This window comes from Lepus europaeus, chromosome 16 (genome assembly GCF_033115175.1).
Source record: "Lepus europaeus isolate LE1 chromosome 16, mLepTim1.pri, whole genome shotgun sequence".
NCBI lineage: Eukaryota > Metazoa > Chordata > Mammalia > Lagomorpha > Leporidae > Lepus > Lepus europaeus.
In genome coordinates this window covers 58,163,900-58,182,932 of record NC_084842.1, presented here as the reverse complement: position 1 = coordinate 58,182,932, position 19,033 = coordinate 58,163,900, and the positions used below count along the sequence as shown (strand labels likewise).

Genomic DNA, 19,033 nt, shown 5'->3' with positions numbered 1-19,033 from the left:
TGTTTATCTTTTTCACAAGTTGATATTCAGATTAACTGCAACAGGTCAGATTGTGTGATTTGTGTGCCACTAAATTCTTAATATTTTTAAAGATTTTATGCCTTGGTTTATTGTCAACTTTTTATAAACGTTCCATGTTTGCTGTGTAGATGTGTATACTGATTATAGCATATGACTGTATCCATTACATCAAACCTTTAGTTCTGTCGCTCACTTCTCCTTTCACATCTGCCTTCCTATTTTTTTATTCTGCCTGATGTATTACTATTTGAGAGAGAAATGGTGAACTCTCCCACTGTGAGAGAACGGGAACCTGTATTATGTTGACCATGTCAGTTTCTCTTCATGGTTCTGTCCGTGTTTGCTTTATATATTCTGAGTGTATTTGTTGAACTACATGCAAGCTTAAGATTTTATATCACTCTAATTGAACCTTTTATTTGATGATTTTCCAGTGATTTTCTTTTATCTTTAAGGGTAAATTTTGTTTTACAGTCTAATTTGTCTAATAGTAGAACTATACCAGCTTTCTTGTAGTTAGTATTTGAGTGTTATTTTGTTTTCTTACTTTTACTTTCAACCTTTGAATATCCTTATGTTTAGTTGTCTCTCTTGTAACCACTATGGCTGGGGTTTAAAAACAAAATCCTCTACCCATCTTGGTTTTTAATAGGTAAAGTTACTTCTTTTTGATATTTTGGTTATTCATATAATTGACCTTGTTCCTTGCTGTCTGACTCTGTGCTTCATTGTCCAGAATGTGAAGACGGTGTTTGCTTTTCCTTCCTCATGTAGTTACTGCTTTGTGCTTCATTTTCGCCTTCATCTAGGCCTTTCATCTGGAAACTTCCTTCTACCTAATAGTTATCTTTTAAAATTTTCTTTATAATGAAGGCCTGCTTGGGGGTGGGGGGGTCACACTCTCTTTTTTAACCTTAAAATCCTTGTATTGCCTTTATTCTTTTAAGATATTTTGCTGTATTTATATATTCTTGGTTGACAGTTATTTTCTTTTATTGAAAATAACTTTTAACTCTCTTCTGACTTCTATTGTTGTGAAGTCAGCTGTCATTCTAATTGTTGCTTCCTTTCTAGATGACTAGTTAATTTTTTTTTTTTTTTTTTTTATTTCTAGTTGCTTTTAATATCATCTCTTTGTCTTTGGTGAATGACAGTTTCAGTACTGTGTTTCCAGTTGTGAATTTCTTCTTATTTTTTTTTTTTTAATCTTGTTTGGATTTGTTGGGCTTCTGAAATGAGAGGATTAATCTTTCATCAGCTCTAGAAAATTCTTGGCATTTTTCTTTAAATTGCTTCTGTCCCATGAACTCTCTTCTCTTTCTGGGACTTGGATTTGATGCATATTGGAACTTTTTTGCTCTGTCCTCTGTGTCTATGTCTCTTAACCTCTCTTTCATATTTTCTATCTCTTTGCTTCTCTGTGATCTGAAACCAGGCAAGATTGAGGTAGGTAAATATGAAAGCCAGATTTGTCTAAATGGCAAACACAAATATTAGCTGTGAGATCTAGACATGAAACCTTGAATCCAACCCAAGATACGAGAGTTGCAAATGAGATATATTCTTTAAGACAAGTTGCAAATGAGATATTTTCATTAAGACAGGGCACTGGAGGACTAAAGCATATCATCTGGCCTCCTGGCAGAAACAAATCCCATAGCTGTATAAATAAAAGCTCCTCTGTTTAAGGCCTCCAGATACCCATTTATTTAAGTTTAACCAAATATGACTTCATAAATAAAAACTTACAAAGAATTTAGCACCATGAGCAAAAACACAAATAACAGACTTCATAATTGGACATGTAGAGACTTCAAATACTAGGAAGTTTTTTCTTTGTTTGAACTTGAAATGTAGTAAAACTTATGTTTAGTTTAATTCACTTGGGACCTAGTTTTATTGTAATAAGAGGGCCCTTTGCGACATCTAGTCTGCCATACTGGTATAAGTGGAAGCCTATACATTGGTATTTTTTTTGTTTGTTTTGTTTTACTACTTAACAGTTAATTAAAGCTTTGAAATGATTGTCATGTTCTTAGATTTTTTTTTTGAAAGCTTGAGAATAGCTTTTTTAAAGTTACTCAGTCCTGGTAGTTGTTTTTGAGTTGATAAAGAGTGTTTGGAAAAGATTGTGTAGAATGATGAAAAAAGTGACAGTCTAAAAAATCTTGGCTAAAATGAAAGTTAGAATCAATAGTATATTTTGTGTCATACTGAACTAGCTTTGGTATTCTTATATATCATTGTTCTGGATGTTGTGTGTTTTGATTTTTTAAAAACTTAATTACCAATATTCTTTCTACCTTTTTCTTCTCTGAAATTTTCAGGCGTAATATTCATGGTGTAAGCAAAGAAAAAATAACCAGAATGTTGGAACATTATCAGCGTTTTGTTTCTGTGCCAATAATCATGAGTTCTTTGGTTCCAGAGAAAATTGAACGTGTTGAGTTGTGTGCATATTCTTGTGAGGATGGAAGTCCTAGGTAACTTAAACTGCCTTGTGTATAGAAATTCAATTTGAAGTAATATCTTTTCAAAAATTATTTATTTTCATTTTTTAAAAAATAGTTTATTTATTTACTTGAGAGGTAGAGTTACAGAGAGTAGGAGAGACAGAAAAGTCTTCTGTCTACTGGTTCACTCCCCATATGGCCGTAACTACCTGAGCTGAGCTGATCTGAAGGCAGGAGCCAGGAGAGTCTTCTGGGTCTCCCATGCGGTGAGGAGGCCCAAGCACTTGGATCATCTTCCTCTGCTTTCCCAGGCCATAAGCAGAAAGCTGGATTGGAAGAAGAGCAGCCGGGACACGAACTGGCACCCATATGGGATGTTGGTGCTGCAGGAAGAGGCAGAGCCTACTTACTACATCACAGCACCGGACCTTTATTTTCATTTTTTTTTTTTTTTTGAAAGGCAGAGAGACAGACAGATGAAGAGATATCTCCCATCTGTTGGTTCATTCCTCAAATGCTGGCAACAGCCTTGGTTGGGGCAGTCCAAAGCCAGATGCCCATAACTCAGTCTGGGTCTTTCAGGTGGGTAGCAGGGACCCATGGTCTTGAACTATCACCTTCTAGGTTGCCTTCCAGGATGCACATTAGCAGGAACCTGAATTGGAAGTGGAGATAGAATTGAGCCCTGGCACACTGAAATGCATGCCAGGGTCTTAACTGCTGTGTCAATTTTTTTTTTTTTTAAATATGGTAACTTTGGAGGTTGGAAAATCATTGCTATTTAACTTTAAAAGTAAGGCATATTTTTGTTATTTGTAAGGATTTGTTGTGGGGAATAGGTCCCCTGAATTATGTTATGGGAATTGAGAGCCCCAGCTGGGCTCAGAAAGACTCCCAGCTAAGCTTAGTCCAGATTGTTGTCTTCCTGTGTGCAAGATTACAATGGGAGACATAGATAGAGGTAAGAAGAAAAACAGGAGTTGAAAGGCAAAGGGATAGTACACACTCAGACATGAATGTGGGCCACTGCCCCCCTTCAGCCTGGGGTGGTCCTTTTTATGGTGCAGGGGCAGTGCTCAGGACAAGGCCTGATTGAAGATTCAAAGGAGGCAGGGTTTGGGGTGAGACTGCAGCTTACATGATGATTGATCTCCAGGGAAGAGTCATGGCGTCTGGTAAGGCTTAGCTGCATGGTTAGGAGTAGGTGTGTTGAGTCTTCAGCCATGTTGAATTGGCACGGAAGCTGATGGGATTTGGGCAGTGCACACGGCATAGGAGTTGGCAGTTCTTAGCTCTTCGTCCCTGACTGATTCCCTGCTTAGCCCACAGTGGTTTTTGGTGTAGTCTCACCTGGAGTAGGATATGCATGTAGATATAGTAAGCAAAAGAAGTCAGTGTGTATGAGAGGTGACACGAGTTTTTTTTTTTGTCCTCAGGGTTTTGAGAATTTATGACCATTCTGTGAAAACACCTATCTTCCTTATGTAGTTTCCTGTTATTCCAGTATCTCCCTCACTGTGGTGATTTTGCATGGACTCATATCGCTTCTCAATCGTCTTAGTTTTTAGAGAAAAAATACTCTTTCCAACTAGTACCATAACAATTATTGTAGATGGTATGCTTCTACTAAGTAATACAAGTTATAGCCTTTCAGATATGGGATAGTACTGAGCATTTAAAACATATAAATAATTGAATACATGAGTAAAGAAGAATGTAAGGGGTGGACCTTTGGTGCAGTGTTTCAGACGCTGGTTGGGATGCCCACATCCAATGTCAGAGTGCCTGGTTTCAAGTCCGAGCTTTGCTTCCAGTTGATGTGAATTCTGGAAGGCACCAGGTGATGGCTTGGGTCCCTGCTACCTGTGTGGGAGACACTTTTGGATTCCTTGGCTGTTGTGGGCATTTGGGGAGTGAAAAGGTAGATGAATGATCTTTGTCTCTGTCTCTCTGCCTTTCAAGTAAATAAAAATATAAATATTTTAAAAAAGAAAATACAAGCTCTTTAGAAAATAAAATAAAAAGAGTCTAAATATATGTATAGGTCTAACTTGCCCAAATTTTATGATGGAGGAAAGGAGAGTCTTTGTTTAAAAGGAATTCAGAGTGGAAAAGACAAAATTCATGAATGCTTTTTTGTTGAGAAGCAGTGTTGCAGAGATTTCCTGGGTACAAGTCCCAAAGCTTTGTGATCATTGACAAGTTACCAAGTCTCTGTATGCTTCAGCTCCTCATTGCCAGAAGGCAATAATAACACTGTGTTCACTAGGCTCTCAAGGGCATGAATTCGTATATGCAAAGGACGTAGATAGCATCTGACATCTAGAAAACTTCAATTAATGTTAGGCATGATTTCATGTAGGAAAGCTTCATGGGAAATTTGGGCCTTGGAGAGCTCCTGGAATAAAGAAAGAAAGAAAAATGAGTTGACAAATTGAATAGGAAAATATCACTGAAGTGAAAGTGTTATGTAGATAGAAGTGCTTGAGTTTGAAATTAACATCTGGGGATGGTTTTAAAAATTTTAACAGCCAGCACCTGCGGTGCCAGCATCCTGTATAGGGGCCGGCACTGTGGCGTAGTGGGTAAAAGCCACCACCTGCAGCACCGCCATCCCATATGGGTGCTGGTTTGAGTTCTGGCTGCTCCACTTCTGATCCAGCTCTCTTCTAGGGCCTGGGTAAGCAGTAGAAGATGGCCCAAGTCCTTGGACCCCTGCACCCATGTGGGAGAAGCTCCTGGCTCCTGGCTTCGGATTGGCCCAGCTCTGGCCTTTGTGGCCATTTAGGGAGTGAACCAGAGGACAGAAGACTTCTCTCTGCCTCTGGCTCTCTGTAATTCTGCCTTTCAAATAAAAAAATAAATCTGAAAAAAAAAAATTTCTTAACAACTGGTATCTCAAATAAGAATTCTCTTGCTTTGATTTCTCTTAATCATGTAACATAGTGGTTGGCTCTTTGCGGCTTTATAAATTAAGGGTCCTTTGTAACAAAAGATAGATATAGAGGCAGATCTAGTTTTTTTTTTTTTTTTTTTTTTTAAGATTTATTTATTTATTTGGAAGTCAGAGTTACACAGAGAAGGAGAGGCAGGCCATAGCAGAGAGCTGGATCGGAAGTAGAGCAACTGGGACTTGAACTGGTGCGCCGCACTGCAGGCGGCAGCTTTACTGCTACACTACAGCTCTGGCTCCTGTTTTTTTGATTGTTTGTTTTGTTTTTTGTTTGTTTTGTTTTTTTTTTGACAGGCAGAGTGGATAGTGAGAGAGAGAGAGACAGAGAGAAAGGTCTTCCTTTTGCCGTTGGTTCACCCTCCAATGGCCGCTGCAGCCGGTGTGCTGCGGCCGGCATACCGTGCTGATCCGAAGCCAGGAGCCAGGTGCTTTTCCTGGTCTCCCATGCGGATGCAGGGCCCAAGCACTTGGGCCATCCTCTTCTGTACTCCTGGGCCACAGCAGAGAGCTGGCCTGGAAGAGGGGCAACCGGGACAGAATCCGGCGCCCCGACCGGGACTAGAACCCAGTGTGCCCGCACCGCAAGCGGAGGATTAGCCTATTGAGCCGCGGCGCCGGCCCTGTTTTTGTTTTTTAAAGATTTATTTTTTTATTTGAAAAGCAGAGTACAGAGAGAGAGAGAAAGAAAGAGATCTTCCATCTGCTGGTTCACTCCCCAAATGGTTCCAATGGCTTGGGCTAGGCCAGGCTGAAACCAGGAGCCAAGAGCTTCATCTGGGTCTCCCATATAGGGGGAAAGGGCCCTAGGACTTGGGCCATCTTCCACTGCTTTCCCAGGTACATTAACAGGGAGCTGGATTGGAAGTGAAGCAGCCAGGACCCGAATTGGCACCCATATGGGATGCTTGTATTGCAGGTGGCAGCTTAACCTGCTGTGCCACAGTGCTGGCCCAAGACCTACTAGTTTTACAAGTAGTGTATTTAAATAGTTAAAAAAGAAGCTAGACAGGTGATGTCCTCTCCTAAGAACAAATTTCTATCTTCAGCTTTAATATTTAATGCATAATAAATACTAAACATTTGTCATTAAGATTTAAGTGCTTCATATTGCCAAGCATTGTGTCAACTATTGGGATTACAATGAAAGATTATATTCATAGTGTATTAGGGAAAGATCAATATTAACTATTATAATTTTAATGCAGCTTATTTCTAGAATAGTAAATGTTAAATGCCTTAAGTTGAATGCTTCTCTAAATTGTAGTACTTATGATGACATTAAGAGAATTTTTTATGATACTTTAAAAAAAATCTTACAGCTCAAGAATCAGTGACGATACTACCTCTGACAAAGAAGAAAATGTTTTATCCTCACCTTTGCAGCACCTGGAGTTAATTGAACATAAGACTCTTGAAGTGACCAAAGGAACTACGCTACCTGAGGATGTTCCGTATCTCCTAAGTGCAGATTTAAACAGAGAAGGAAAAGAAATAAGTGCGGTGAATCGTAACACTCAGGGTGCTTTCATTCCGGAAGCTTCACATGTGCATTGCTCTGCCTCTGAAAGCAAGCTTGGAACAAAAGACAAAAGTGAAAACAAAGAGCAAGTAGAAATGAAGTCTGAAAAAGAATGCGGCACAACTGATGTAGACAGTTCTGTAGAGAGAGTGTCACCAAATAGTTGCTATGATGAAAGTAATCAAGAAGACTGTGATCCTGCAAATACTGTACCACTTCAAAATGAGAAATCTTCACCAGATGAAATATTGGAAGAAAGAGCAACAGTAAAGAAAAAAGCATTTGGTAAACAAAAAAGCAAATCCACTTTGGAAAAGTTCCCAAGACAGGAGCTTCCAAATTTTGTTGGTGACTGGCCAGTTGACAAGACCATGGGTCAGAGAACAAAAAGGAACCGAAAAACTGAAAAAGCTTCGTATGTACAAAGTGACAGAAAGTTCAATCGCCCTCAGTCACGCAAAGTGTCAGATAATAGTGTATCTGTGAATACAGATCCTACCCAGCAAGGAGGCTCTTCACATGAATGCACAGGGGATGGCAGGAAGTCACAGTGTGCTGATGCTTCAGAATCCTTCCACAGCTGTAAATATGAAACTTACAAAAATACTGAAAACAGCTCATTCAACATTGTGGGTGACTGGCCTTCGCCTGAGTCTTTAGCTCAGAGAGAGCATAGATCAAGAATGCCAAAGTCTGGTTTAAATGAACTCAACCCAGACTTTGGAACTAATGACGATGTGAATGAAATATCTTTATACACAGCACGGGAGGCCTGCTGGGGAACAAGCCCTGAATTAAAAACATTCAGTAGCTGCACTCTAGGAAGTTCGGAAATGTTACCCAGTGAGGTGAGCTGTGAAACTCAGACTTGTGGGGAACACTCACTGCCTTTTACTTTTACCAGTAGCGCATCAACTCTTCCTGCAGTAGTAGGACCACAGACTGTAGCAGAATTTTCTGAGAGGATTCCTAAAGGAGTCCGTGGAATAGAAGTTGGCATATGTACCCAGACTGAGCCACAGGATTTTGCTCTGTTATGGAAAATAGAAAAGAATAAAATTGGTGTTTCAGATTCTATCAAAGTATTAACAGGAAGATTAGATGGATTCAAACCAAAACCTTTCAATATTAACACAAAAGCAGATGTTCAGGAAACAATTCCATATAGGGTAATGTATGATAAAAGCACGTATGTTGAAGAAAGTGAGCTCACCAGTGCTGATGAATCTGAAAATCTTAACATTCTTTGTAAACTGTTTGGGTCCTTTTCATTAGAAGCCTTAAAAGACTTATATGAGAGGTGTAATAAAGATATTATTTGGGCCACAAGCCTTTTATTGGATTCTGAAACTAAATTATGTGAGGATACTGAATTTGAGAATTTTCAAAAATCATGTGATGAATCACAAATTGGGCCTTTTTCCCTGGGACTGAATTTGAAGGAGATTATCAGCCAAAGAGGGACTGAAGACGATTCCAGTTCTTCTGCACCAGAATTTAGCCATGGTGTTGGTGTCAGTAACACTGATGCACAATCTCCCCGTGATGCAGAAAGAGAAAACTCAGAGCAGGCAGAAATAAGCGCTGCAACTCCTGAAAAACCTGGATTAGCGATGGGTATGTTCCCTAGTGCTGCTGTCGATGCAAAGAGGAGTGAGGAAATACTTCCAAATAGTCAGGTAGAACTTCCAAGTTTATACAGCTTTAAGCCGTCTTTACCAGCTGTCCTAAAAGCCGCTTCCTCTGAAGATGTGAGTGAAACAGACAATAGTCTAGTAGCCACAGAGACTGGAGAAAATGTTCATTCTTCTTTAAATTTGTCTGACATTTTAAACTCTATATCGAACACTTCAAATCTTGAATTAAATGAAGAAATGGACTTTACGGACTCTTTTGAAATGAAGAGAATGGAAAATCTTCCGAAGGAATATGTAAAATTTGCAAACACAGAAGAATTTACAACTGAAGAAGAACAGGAAATGGAGAAAATTCTGATGGCAGGGAGTAGTTTGTCAACTGGCCTTAGTGAGGAAGATAAAACTGAGATGTTGAATCCAACCCCAGTGATGGCCAAATCTCTGACCATAGACTGCCTAGAACTTGCATTACCCCCTGAACTGGCTTTTCAACTCAATGAATTATTTGGTCCTGTTGGTATTGATTCAGGTAAGGAAAAAGTAGCTTACATAGATGTGTGTCTTTGAGTGAATAGAATATAGAGGGTTCTGTTTCGATTACAAAATTATCCCATGAATTAACTGAAATGTAAAAGTAATTAGCATTGCCTGAGCATATTGCTTAATTTTGATATATGTTTCTAGAGGATTTTAAAAGATGTAATATAGAGAGAGAGAGAGGAAGAGAGGGAGAGAGTTTTCTCTGGTGTTTACTTCTCGCTTATTTGTACCATAAACCTTTTTGAATCCTTTCTGGTGCTATTCCAGATACATTTGAGGCAAGAATTAATTTTTTTTTTTTTTAATTTTTGACAGGCAGAGTGGACAGTGAGAGAGAGACAGAGAAAGGTCTTCCTTTTGCCGTTGGTTCACCCTCCAATGGCCGCCGCGGTAGCGCGCTGCGTCCGGCGCACTGCGCTGATCCCAAGGCAGGAGCCAGGTGCTTCTCCTGGTCTCCCATGGGGTGCAGGGCCCAAGCACTTGGGCCATCCTCCACTGCACTCCCTGGCCACAGCAGAGAGCTGGCCTGGAAGAGGGGCAACCGGGACAGGATCGGTGCCCCGACCGGGACTAGAACCCGATGTGCCGGCGCCGCAAGGCGGAGGATTAGCCTAGTGAGCCGCGGCGCCGGCCAAGAATTAATTTCTTAAAATACACTTATTGCAAAGTCTCAACTAATGGACAGACATGAATTAATTAAATATATTTAAACTAATAGAAATGAATAACTTAAATAGATTTATTGTGAAGCTTTGTATAATTGCACCAGTCAAAAAACGTGAAGACAATGCAATATAATGTAAAGAAAAATACTCCAAGAGATTTAATAAATAGAAACATAAGTTAGAAATTAAGACTACAAATTAGTTTTATGATGTACATGGTGGTTGAGTATATTTCTTGTAAATGTGTAATGAGTAATGATTGCATTTTCTTTTCTTTCTCTCCCTTTCACTAGGATCTCTAACAGTTGAGGATTGTGTGGTTCACATAGATCTGAATCTGGCTAAAGTGATTCACGAGAAATGGAAAGAATCTGTCATGGTTGGTAGGCTTCTTTTCATAAGGAACTTTTGTTTCCATTTCATCACACTTTTTTTTTTTTTAATATTTATTTTATTTATTTGAAAGAGTTACACATAGAGAAAGGAATTGACAGAGAAAGAGAGATCTTTTTTCTGCTGGTTCACTCCCCAAATGGCTGTAATGGCCAGGGCTGGGCCAGGCCAAAGCCGAGAGCCAGGAGCTTCATCCAGGTCTCTCACATGGGTTCAGGGACCCAAAGACTTGGGCCATCCTCTGTCACTTCCATAGGCACATTAGCAGGGAGCTGGATTAGAAGTGGAGCAACTGGGTCTTGAACCAGCACCCAAATGGGATGCCGGTGTTGCAGATGGCAGCTTAACCTTCTGTACTCCAGCGTCAGCCCCTATCATCTTTGCTTTTCAATAAAATCTGTCATGTTATATGAAAGAGTTCTACTGTATTTTGCCTTTGAGAGAGGATTAATTTTTAACAGTTAACAGATTACTGATTTATTTTCTCTTTTAATATTTTAGATATTTCTAGTCTGGCCAAATTATATAGTTAGCCATGGAACTCAATGTGATTGTTGACAAATGATAGTAACTCCCCCCAGACTGTAAAGGTGATTGATTAACTTTCAAAACAGTTTATAAAAAAAGCACCAAAGAGCTCTAATGTTAGACAAAGCTATACAGATGTAGCCATACTTTATAATTTTTTAAAAAGAGTTATTTATTTATTTAAAAGTCCAGAGTTACACAGAGAGAGGAGAGGCAGAGAGAGAGAGAGAGAGGTCTTCCATCTGCTGGTTCACTCCCCAAATGGCCACAATGGCTAGAGCTGAGCCAATCTGAAGCCAGGAGCCAGGAGCTTCCTCTGGGTTTCCAACGTGGGTGCAGGGGACCAAGGACTTGGGCCATCTTTCACTGCTCTCCCAGGCCATAGCAGAAAGCTGGATCGGAAGTCAAGCAGCCAGATCTCGAACTGGCGGCCATATGGGATGCCGGCGCTTCAGGCCAGGGCGTTAACCCGCTGTGCCACAGCTCTGGACCCCATACTTTACAATTTATCTTATTTTGTTTAACTTAGGTTTTAGTAGGAATTATTTATAGTTATACAAGCAGCAATATATAACTTCTGGAGAAAATTAGGATGATTTTGTAGTCTTGTTTACTAAGTAGCCTTCCTATGCCAATCCCCTGCTCTGCATTTGTGTTTAGGAGCGACAAAGACAAGAAGAGGTATCCTCTGGCAGGTTAATGCGAGGTAAAGCACGTTATGTTTACTTCTGATATTCTTGCCTTGATGTTGAGACTTGGTGTGTGTGTGTGTGTGTAATTTCAACTCCTTTCCAAAAATACTTCCACAAAATAAGTTACCCATGGATTTTGATTTGCAAATAGAAGTTCTTCAAAAATGTTTAATGTTGATTATTAATGAAAAGTTAAACTTAAATGAGAAGAAAAGGCCTTTATAATATGTAGTTAGCTTCTGCGAGTGCCTTGGAACACTTAAGGTGTACTCTAGTACATATAGTCACAAGAGTGTTAAGGCTTTGTACTATGTGAAAGAAAATGTTTTATTTTGAGGGCAATGAATTGTTCATATGTTTGATCAAGAGCATCATTAAAATTTTATGAAATTTTATGGATGTCAATATTAGAGGACAGAAATAATCTGCTTTTTTTGTACATTCTAGCAATTTGAGAATATTTGGTCCCAGTTGACTTCTCTTATGTAGTGTTCTGATTACTACAGGGTGGATGGCAGACCTTTTAATGAAGGTCTTCCTTTTTTTAAAAAAACAATTTTGTTTATTTTGAAAGGCAGAGTTATGGAGAGAGAGGGGAAGGAGAGGGAGGGAGGGAGGGAGAAAGAGAGAGAGAGAGAGAGAATATGAATGAATATGAGGTCATCTATTTGCTAGTTCACTTCCCAAATGGCCACAATAGCTGGGACAGGTCCAAGCCAAAGTCACGTGTTTGGAACGCCATCTGGGTCTCCTACATGGGTGGTAGGAGCCCAAGTGATTGGACCATCCATTGCTGCTTTCCCAAGCACTTTAGGCGGGAGCTGGGTTGGAAGTGGAAGAGCCAAGACTTGAACTGTTGCTCCAGTATATGATGCTGGCATCCCAGCTGGTGGCTTAATCCTCTGTTCCACAATACCAACCCCCTAGGGTCTTCCTTTTGTGCATAAGTTTCTCCAGATGCCTCTTTTATCTTCTCCACACTGGGACCAAGGCAGGAAGCTCCAGCTTGAACATTTTTAGGATATGCTTTACTTCAGACTTGAGCTAATGTTGTAACTTCAATACCTGAAGCTGTTTGAGGGTAGAGTTGCTGAAGGGGTATCATGGTTGTGTGAATTCTGGTGTCTTTTTTTCTCTTCATCCCCCAGGGAAGCACAGAAATGCGTCAGATGTGTTGATGTCTCTTAGCAGAAATGTGGCACATTAAATTCTCTGTTGTAAACCTCCTGGAATGTTTAGTTTCATATTTTGAATATCATTTATTCAACATTTGTTGTGTGCTTCAGGAGTTGCTCCTCTCAGTCCTTAGAGTGGCTGGGCAGAGCTGACCAGTGCTGTTCTCATTATTTCCAGCTGACTATAACTTCCTCTGTTTACCAGGGTGCTGAATACAAGTAGCGATTTTTGTGTTGATGTGATATGAAACAGTGAGAAGCACTGAGTCAGATAATTGTAATATCCAGATCCTTGAAAGAGTCCTGCACTTAACGTGTGTCATTTCTTTCTGGCAATTTTAGAAAGGTGCATTTTGAAATTTCAGAGTTGCATTATATTTACAAACTGAAAAGCAGAAAAACATTGTTCTTTGGTCTCTCTGAGGAAGAGGAAATTGAATGAATGATGTTTAATTTGTACCTTAATTGTTGAGGGTATGACACTGTTTATACTGCTTTTATAGATCCTTCCCTGGTTGGACAAATTGGTCTTGATAATCCTGAGCAAAAATCATCTCAGAGAACAGGCAAAAAATTGCTGAAGACTTTAGCGGCTCCTGAAATGTTACCCTTACTGGATCATTGGAATACTCAAACCAAAAAAGTGTCACTTAGAGAAATAATGTCAGAAGAGATTGCCTTACAGGAAAAACACGACTTGGTATGTGTTAGTATAAACATTAAGCCTTTGTCTCTGACTCCAGTAGGCCCTGTGTGTTTACTCTGTAATTGTCATTTGGTTCTGTATTTTCTAGTCTGGAATCCGTACTTAACCTGATTGAAGCTAGCATTAAAGCTGAAATAATTTGAAACTGGAGATTTTTGCTTCTGGGAAATTAGTTGATATTGTCTACCAATATGCCATCTGTATTAAATTTGTGTTGCTTTGGATTTAATTTTGCAGGTGATGGGCCTAGATCATTTTTAGCTTTTAACATTTACCTCTGATTTTTTTTTCTGGAGAAACATGAAGAAAAATTTCATTTATATGTAATTTCTTTTTTCTTATATAAATTAGTACTAAGAAATGTCTGTCTTGCTGTTAAAAATATCCATCCTTGTAGCAAAATTTTTTAGGGAAAACTTTTAGAAACTTATGCATTTGAATTAAAAAACAAATACTTTTCCTTTTTAATTGAACATTTTAATTAAACAAGTTTAAATAAAAACTTCACTTTACTTTGAACTTTTTTTTAAGGATTTATTTATTTAGTTTTAAAGTCAGAGTTACAGAGAGAGAAGGGGAAAGAGAGAGAGCGAGAGATCGAGAGATTGAGAGATTGTCCATCTACTGGTTCATTCCCCAGATGGCAGCAAGGGCCAGTGCTAGGGGTTGGCCAGGCCAAAACCAGGAGCCAGGAGCGTCATCTGGGTCTCCCACGAGGATGGCAGGGGCTGAAACACTTGAGCCATCTTTGCTGATTTTCCTAGGCCATTAGACGGGAGATGGATCCAAAGTGGAATGCCTGCATTGCAGGCAGTGGCTTTACCGGCTACACCACAACATTGGCCCCTGAACTTTATTTTTTGTTGCTTACTTCAACGTATATAATTATGTAAAGCCATAGATAAATTTGATTTCTTTTGCATTTCTTCTTCTAAACCATTTTGGAATTTTGAAAATTAAAAATCAAAGGAGAAAGACATTGGATTTAGTTTAGTCCAGTTCTCAAGGGAAAAAATTCTTAGCTGGTGATCTTGAGACATTTTTGCTCCCTTCGTATTTGACTGCTCAAGGAGCACCTTCATATTTGTCTGTAATATGTAGAATTGGGGCATAGGAAGAATGGTGCATTCCTCTGCTTTGCTGTTTTGTTTTCCTAGTTAACTTCTTATTTAAATTGGAAACATGAAAGCTTTCCTGTCTTTGCATTGTTAACATAATCCAAGGAAAAATCTCTTAAGTGAGACCTTATAATTTTAGTGTTTCTGAAATCCTCTTATTATTTTTTTTTTCAGAAATCCTCTTGAATTTATACATGTAATAAATTGGAGGATGGGATTTTCTTTTAAAAAAAGAAAGAAAAAAGAAAACCTAATACTTAAGTCCCAATGATGTAATACTTTTTGTTAAAATGCCACTTTTTTTTTTTTTTGGACAGGCAGAGTGGATAGTGAGAGAGAGAGAGACAGAGAGAAAGGTCTTCCTTTTTGCCGTTGGTTCACCCTCCAATGGCTGCTGCAGCCGGCGCATCGCGCTGATCCAAAGCCAGGAGCCAGGTGCTTCTCCTGGTCTCCCATGCGGGTGCAGGGCCCAAGGACTTGGGCCATCCTCCACTGCCTTCCCGGGCCATAGCAGAGAGCTGGCCTGGAAGAGGGGCAACCAGGACAGAATCCGGCGCCCCAACCGGGACTAGAACCCGGTGTGCCGGCGCCACAAGGCGGAGGATTAGCCTGTTAAGCCACAGCGCCGGCCATCAAATGCCACTTTCTGAGGTTGGTGCTGTGGCTCATTGGGTTAAGCTGCAGTGTACGGTGCTGGCGTCCTACATGGGTGCTGGTTCCATTCCTGGCTGCACCAGTTCTGATCCAGCTCCCTGCTAATGCACTTGGGAAAGCAGCGGAGGATGGCTCAAGTCCTTGAGTCCCAGTACCCACATGGGAGACCCAGAGGAAGCTCCTGCTCCTGCCTGGCCCATATGGGGAGTAAACCAGCAGATGGAGGGTCTCTCCTCTCTGTCTCTCCTCTCTCTTTGTAAGTCTACCTTAAAAAAAAGTAATAAAATGTCATTTCCCATTACTGAAACTTACCTTTATTGTTCTAACCTGCCTTTTTACTCTCTTAGTTTAACAGTGAACAAATGAACATCTTTGAGTTCATCATTAATGCTTTTTTTTGTGTCAGTGAGTTTTGCTGCCTTTCTATGTCTAGATAATAGAGGCAGGACAACTTTGGTCCTCCAGAGCCTCAGTAAGAGAATTTCTTGATGCTTTCCCTCACTCTTTGTTCTCAAAGGAGAAATATACTTTGTATATTTTTCAAAGCAAAGGCCATATAATGAACTTATGCATAATAGTCAATAGAATAATTAATTGCAAGATGACCAAGGTAATGTATTTTCAATTCATTGATGAGAACTTGGAATTTTTTTTTTTTAAATTTATTTTATTTATTGAAAGAGCTACAGAGAGAGGTAGAGACAGAGAGAGAGAGGTCTTCACTCCCCAAATGGCCGCAGTAACTGGAGCTATGCTGATCTGAAGCCAGGAGTCATGAGTTTATTCTGGGTCTCCTACATGAGTGCAGGGGCCCAAGGACTTCTTCAGCCATTCTCCACTGCTTTTCTAGGCCATAGCAGAGAGCTGGATTGGAAGTGGAGCAGTTAGGACTCGAACTGGACTCAGACTGGTGCCCATAAGGGATGCTAGTGCTGCAGGCCGGGGCTTTAACCTGCTACGTCACAGCACTTGCCCCATGACCTTAGGATTTATAGTTTAGAACTCTATCCCTGTAGATTGCTAATAAATCTGATCTTTGAGTGTTTTTTTTTAATTAAGTTCAGATTATAATTTGTGTCTTAAATGAAATGTGAAATAGTTTGCATTCTTAGATGGCTTATTTTCATATTGTGATGAGTTCAGCTTTATCAGCCATTTTACTGGTCAGATTTTTACCTGTCATAGTTCCTATTTTTTTTTTTTTTGACAGGCAGAGTGGATAGTGAGAGAGACAGACAGAGAGAAAGGTCTTCCTTTTTGCCGTTGGTTCACCCTCCAATGGCCGCTGCGGCCGGCGCATCGCGCTTGATCCGAAGCCAGGAGCCAGGTACTTCTCCTGGTCTCCCTTGCAGGTGCAGGGCCCAAGGACCTGGGCCATCCTCCACTGCACTCCCGGGCCATAGCAGAGAGCTGGCCTGGAAGAGGGGCAATTGGGACAGAATCCGGCGCCCCAACCGTGACTAGAACCCAGTGTGCCGGCGCCACAAGGCAGAGGATTAGCCTGTTAAGCCACGGTGCCGGCCCATAGTTCCTATTTTATCACTGTTTGCTGTTATAAATGGCTTAAATATGGTTATACTTCAAAACAACTAACTATTGTAGAATTTTCCTGGCCTGTTGTGATTTTTTAACTTAAAAATTTTCAGCATCACCTGCTTTGAAATGGAAATTGTTGGTATTCTTTTCCCTCTCCCTCACCCTTCTCCTCCTTGTTTATTTTATTTCTGTGAGTGACAGAGAGACACACAGAGAGAGGCAGAGATAGAGAGAGAACGTTCTTCTGCTGGTTTGCTCCTCAAATACCTACAACCTCTGGGACTGGGCCAGGCTGAAGCCAGGAGCCTGGGACTCAGTCTTTGAGTGGCAGGGACCCAAATACTTGAGCCCTCAGCTGCTGCCTTTCGCAGTACCCAGCTGGAATGGAGAGCAGACCAGACTCAGACCCATCACTCTGAGAAGAGATGCAGATGTTCCAAGCGCCAAGTGGTGTGTCGACTGCTGTTCCAAATGCCCATCTTAGAGGTTGTTTTTAGGCTTTAGGGTCCTCCCAGCAAGCACATCATGTAATCACATCATGAGGTTGATGGAGTTAGAAGTCACTGTGAGCCACTTGAAGAATATTTACCATAATCTTGGGTTAGAATTAAAGTGGTACACTTCAGGAAGCTTTTTGGCCTGACAGTTTGAGCAGAAAGATATGAATGGTAAAAAATAACAATAAAAATTTTTATTCAGTTATTTTTGAGTAAATGTGCCTGTGAAAAAGTACAAAATAATTTTGGATTCTAGGATTTTCTGTCAACCTGCATTTTCCACTTACTTTTACGTTGTAGAAAACGTTATTGAGGATGTTGTTCACAGCATCATACAGTATCCCTTTTATGAGAACTCATGGGGGAAGTTTCTCTCAGGTCTCAGTACCAGAAAAAGTTGTGCTTCTTTTGAGTGATTGGTTTGTTTTTGTTGTATGGACACTGAGAATCTTTGTTTCCCTCTTTGCTTTGGACACTAAGAGGCTCAGAGCCGAATTTGTGGCCCACATTTAGCAACTCTGTAGGATTTTGTGGCATGCATTAATATTCTAATTTTACTTGCTAGCTTTATCCCATATTCTTCCCTTTATTCCTCTACGCTGTGACTTCTTCATTTATTTATATCCTGTTTATTTAGGTATATATCTTCATCTTTTTTAAATAGTATGATAGAATGTGTTGCATGTGTATAAAGGTACTTCAGAAAGTTCTTGGAAAATTGAGTTACAATATTATTTTGGGGGCGGGTGCCATGGCACAGTAGGTTAATCCTCTGCCTGTGGTGCCTGCATCCCATAGGGGTGCCAGTTCTAGACCTGGCTGCTCCTTTTCCAATGCAGCTATATATTATGGCCTGGCAAAGCTGCAGAGGATGGCCCAAATGCTTGGACCCCTACACCCATGTGGGAGACTGGGAGAAAGCACCTGGCTCCTGGCTTCGGATTGGCACAGCTCCAGCCATTGCGGCCACGTGGGGAGTGAACCAGTGGAAGGAAGACCTTTCCCTCTGTTTCTCCCTCTCACTGTCTGTAACTCTACTTCTCAAATAAATAAATAAAATCTTTAAAAAAAAGATTATTTTGGTGAAAAAAGTTGAAATCCATGCAGAATATTTTCATAATACATGCTTTCCATGAAATTTTTGAAGAGCCCTCATATATGTGTCTGATATATATTTATATGCACATGCACACACTGGAATATATGTGATTGTCTAGGTGTGTATAACATACATTTTATGAGCAACTTGGAGTTCGAAAAAATGGGATAAAAGTAATTACTGCAAGAATACTTATATTACTAATTTCAGCCTTAAAACTGTGAAGAAAATCTGATTATTTTTAAATTGTCTTTTTGCAGCAAAATAACATGCTTTTGGTCAGCATTGTTAATATTATAAATTCAATCTGAAGGATGATTTTTGTGTTTTTGTTTCAGAAAAGGGAGACATTTATCTTTGAGAAAGATTGTGCCACTAAGCTAAAGGAGAAGCAGCTCTTTAAGATATTTCCAGCCATTAACCAAAACTTTCTGGTGGACATTTTCAAGGACCACAAGTGAGTGCTGGGAGGACTGTCTGTAGTTTCTGTTATGCTGTTTTTGAAAGTGTTTGCCATACATTGTAATCCCTTATGTTTTTTTTTTATTCTGATAACAGAATAATTTAGATGAATTATAAACAGCTCAAAATGCAATGTATATAATGTAGAAAGTGTTCATATTCCTCTCCACTTCTTTTTCTTATGGATCTACTAATATGTGTGTGCATACGTGTATGCCTCTGTGCTTTTGTATACATACATACATGTGGACATCACCAAAAAGAGAGGTTATATGTGTGTATTTTGTAGTTTTGTTGCACATATGTAGTAATTTGCTCTCTTTCAAATCTGCAGAGTATTCCATAGTTGGGAAAGCACTATAATTTATTTTAAAATATATATTTG

General features: G+C 39.8%; 1 protein-coding gene across 9 annotated transcripts in view; it reads left to right on the top strand.

The window, feature by feature from the left end:
* Nucleotides 1-19,033, top strand: part of N4BP2 (NEDD4 binding protein 2) — a 116,690-nt gene that overhangs the window by 64,636 nt on the left and 33,021 nt on the right. For 8 of the 9 annotated variants that reach the window (XM_062213804.1, XM_062213809.1, XM_062213802.1 and 5 more), the window contains 6 exons: nucleotides 2,349-2,504; nucleotides 6,747-9,112; nucleotides 10,082-10,167; nucleotides 11,370-11,415; nucleotides 13,080-13,276; nucleotides 18,525-18,643. In XM_062213804.1, the coding sequence (XP_062069788.1) occupies nucleotides 2,349-2,504; nucleotides 6,747-9,112; nucleotides 10,082-10,167; nucleotides 11,370-11,415; nucleotides 13,080-13,276; nucleotides 18,525-18,643 (2,970 nt within the window). Of the gene's footprint in view, nucleotides 1-2,348; nucleotides 2,505-6,746; nucleotides 9,113-10,081; nucleotides 10,172-11,369; nucleotides 11,416-13,079; nucleotides 13,277-18,524; nucleotides 18,644-19,033 lie in introns of those variants that run through there. The other variant, XM_062213811.1, reaches the window with a different exon arrangement.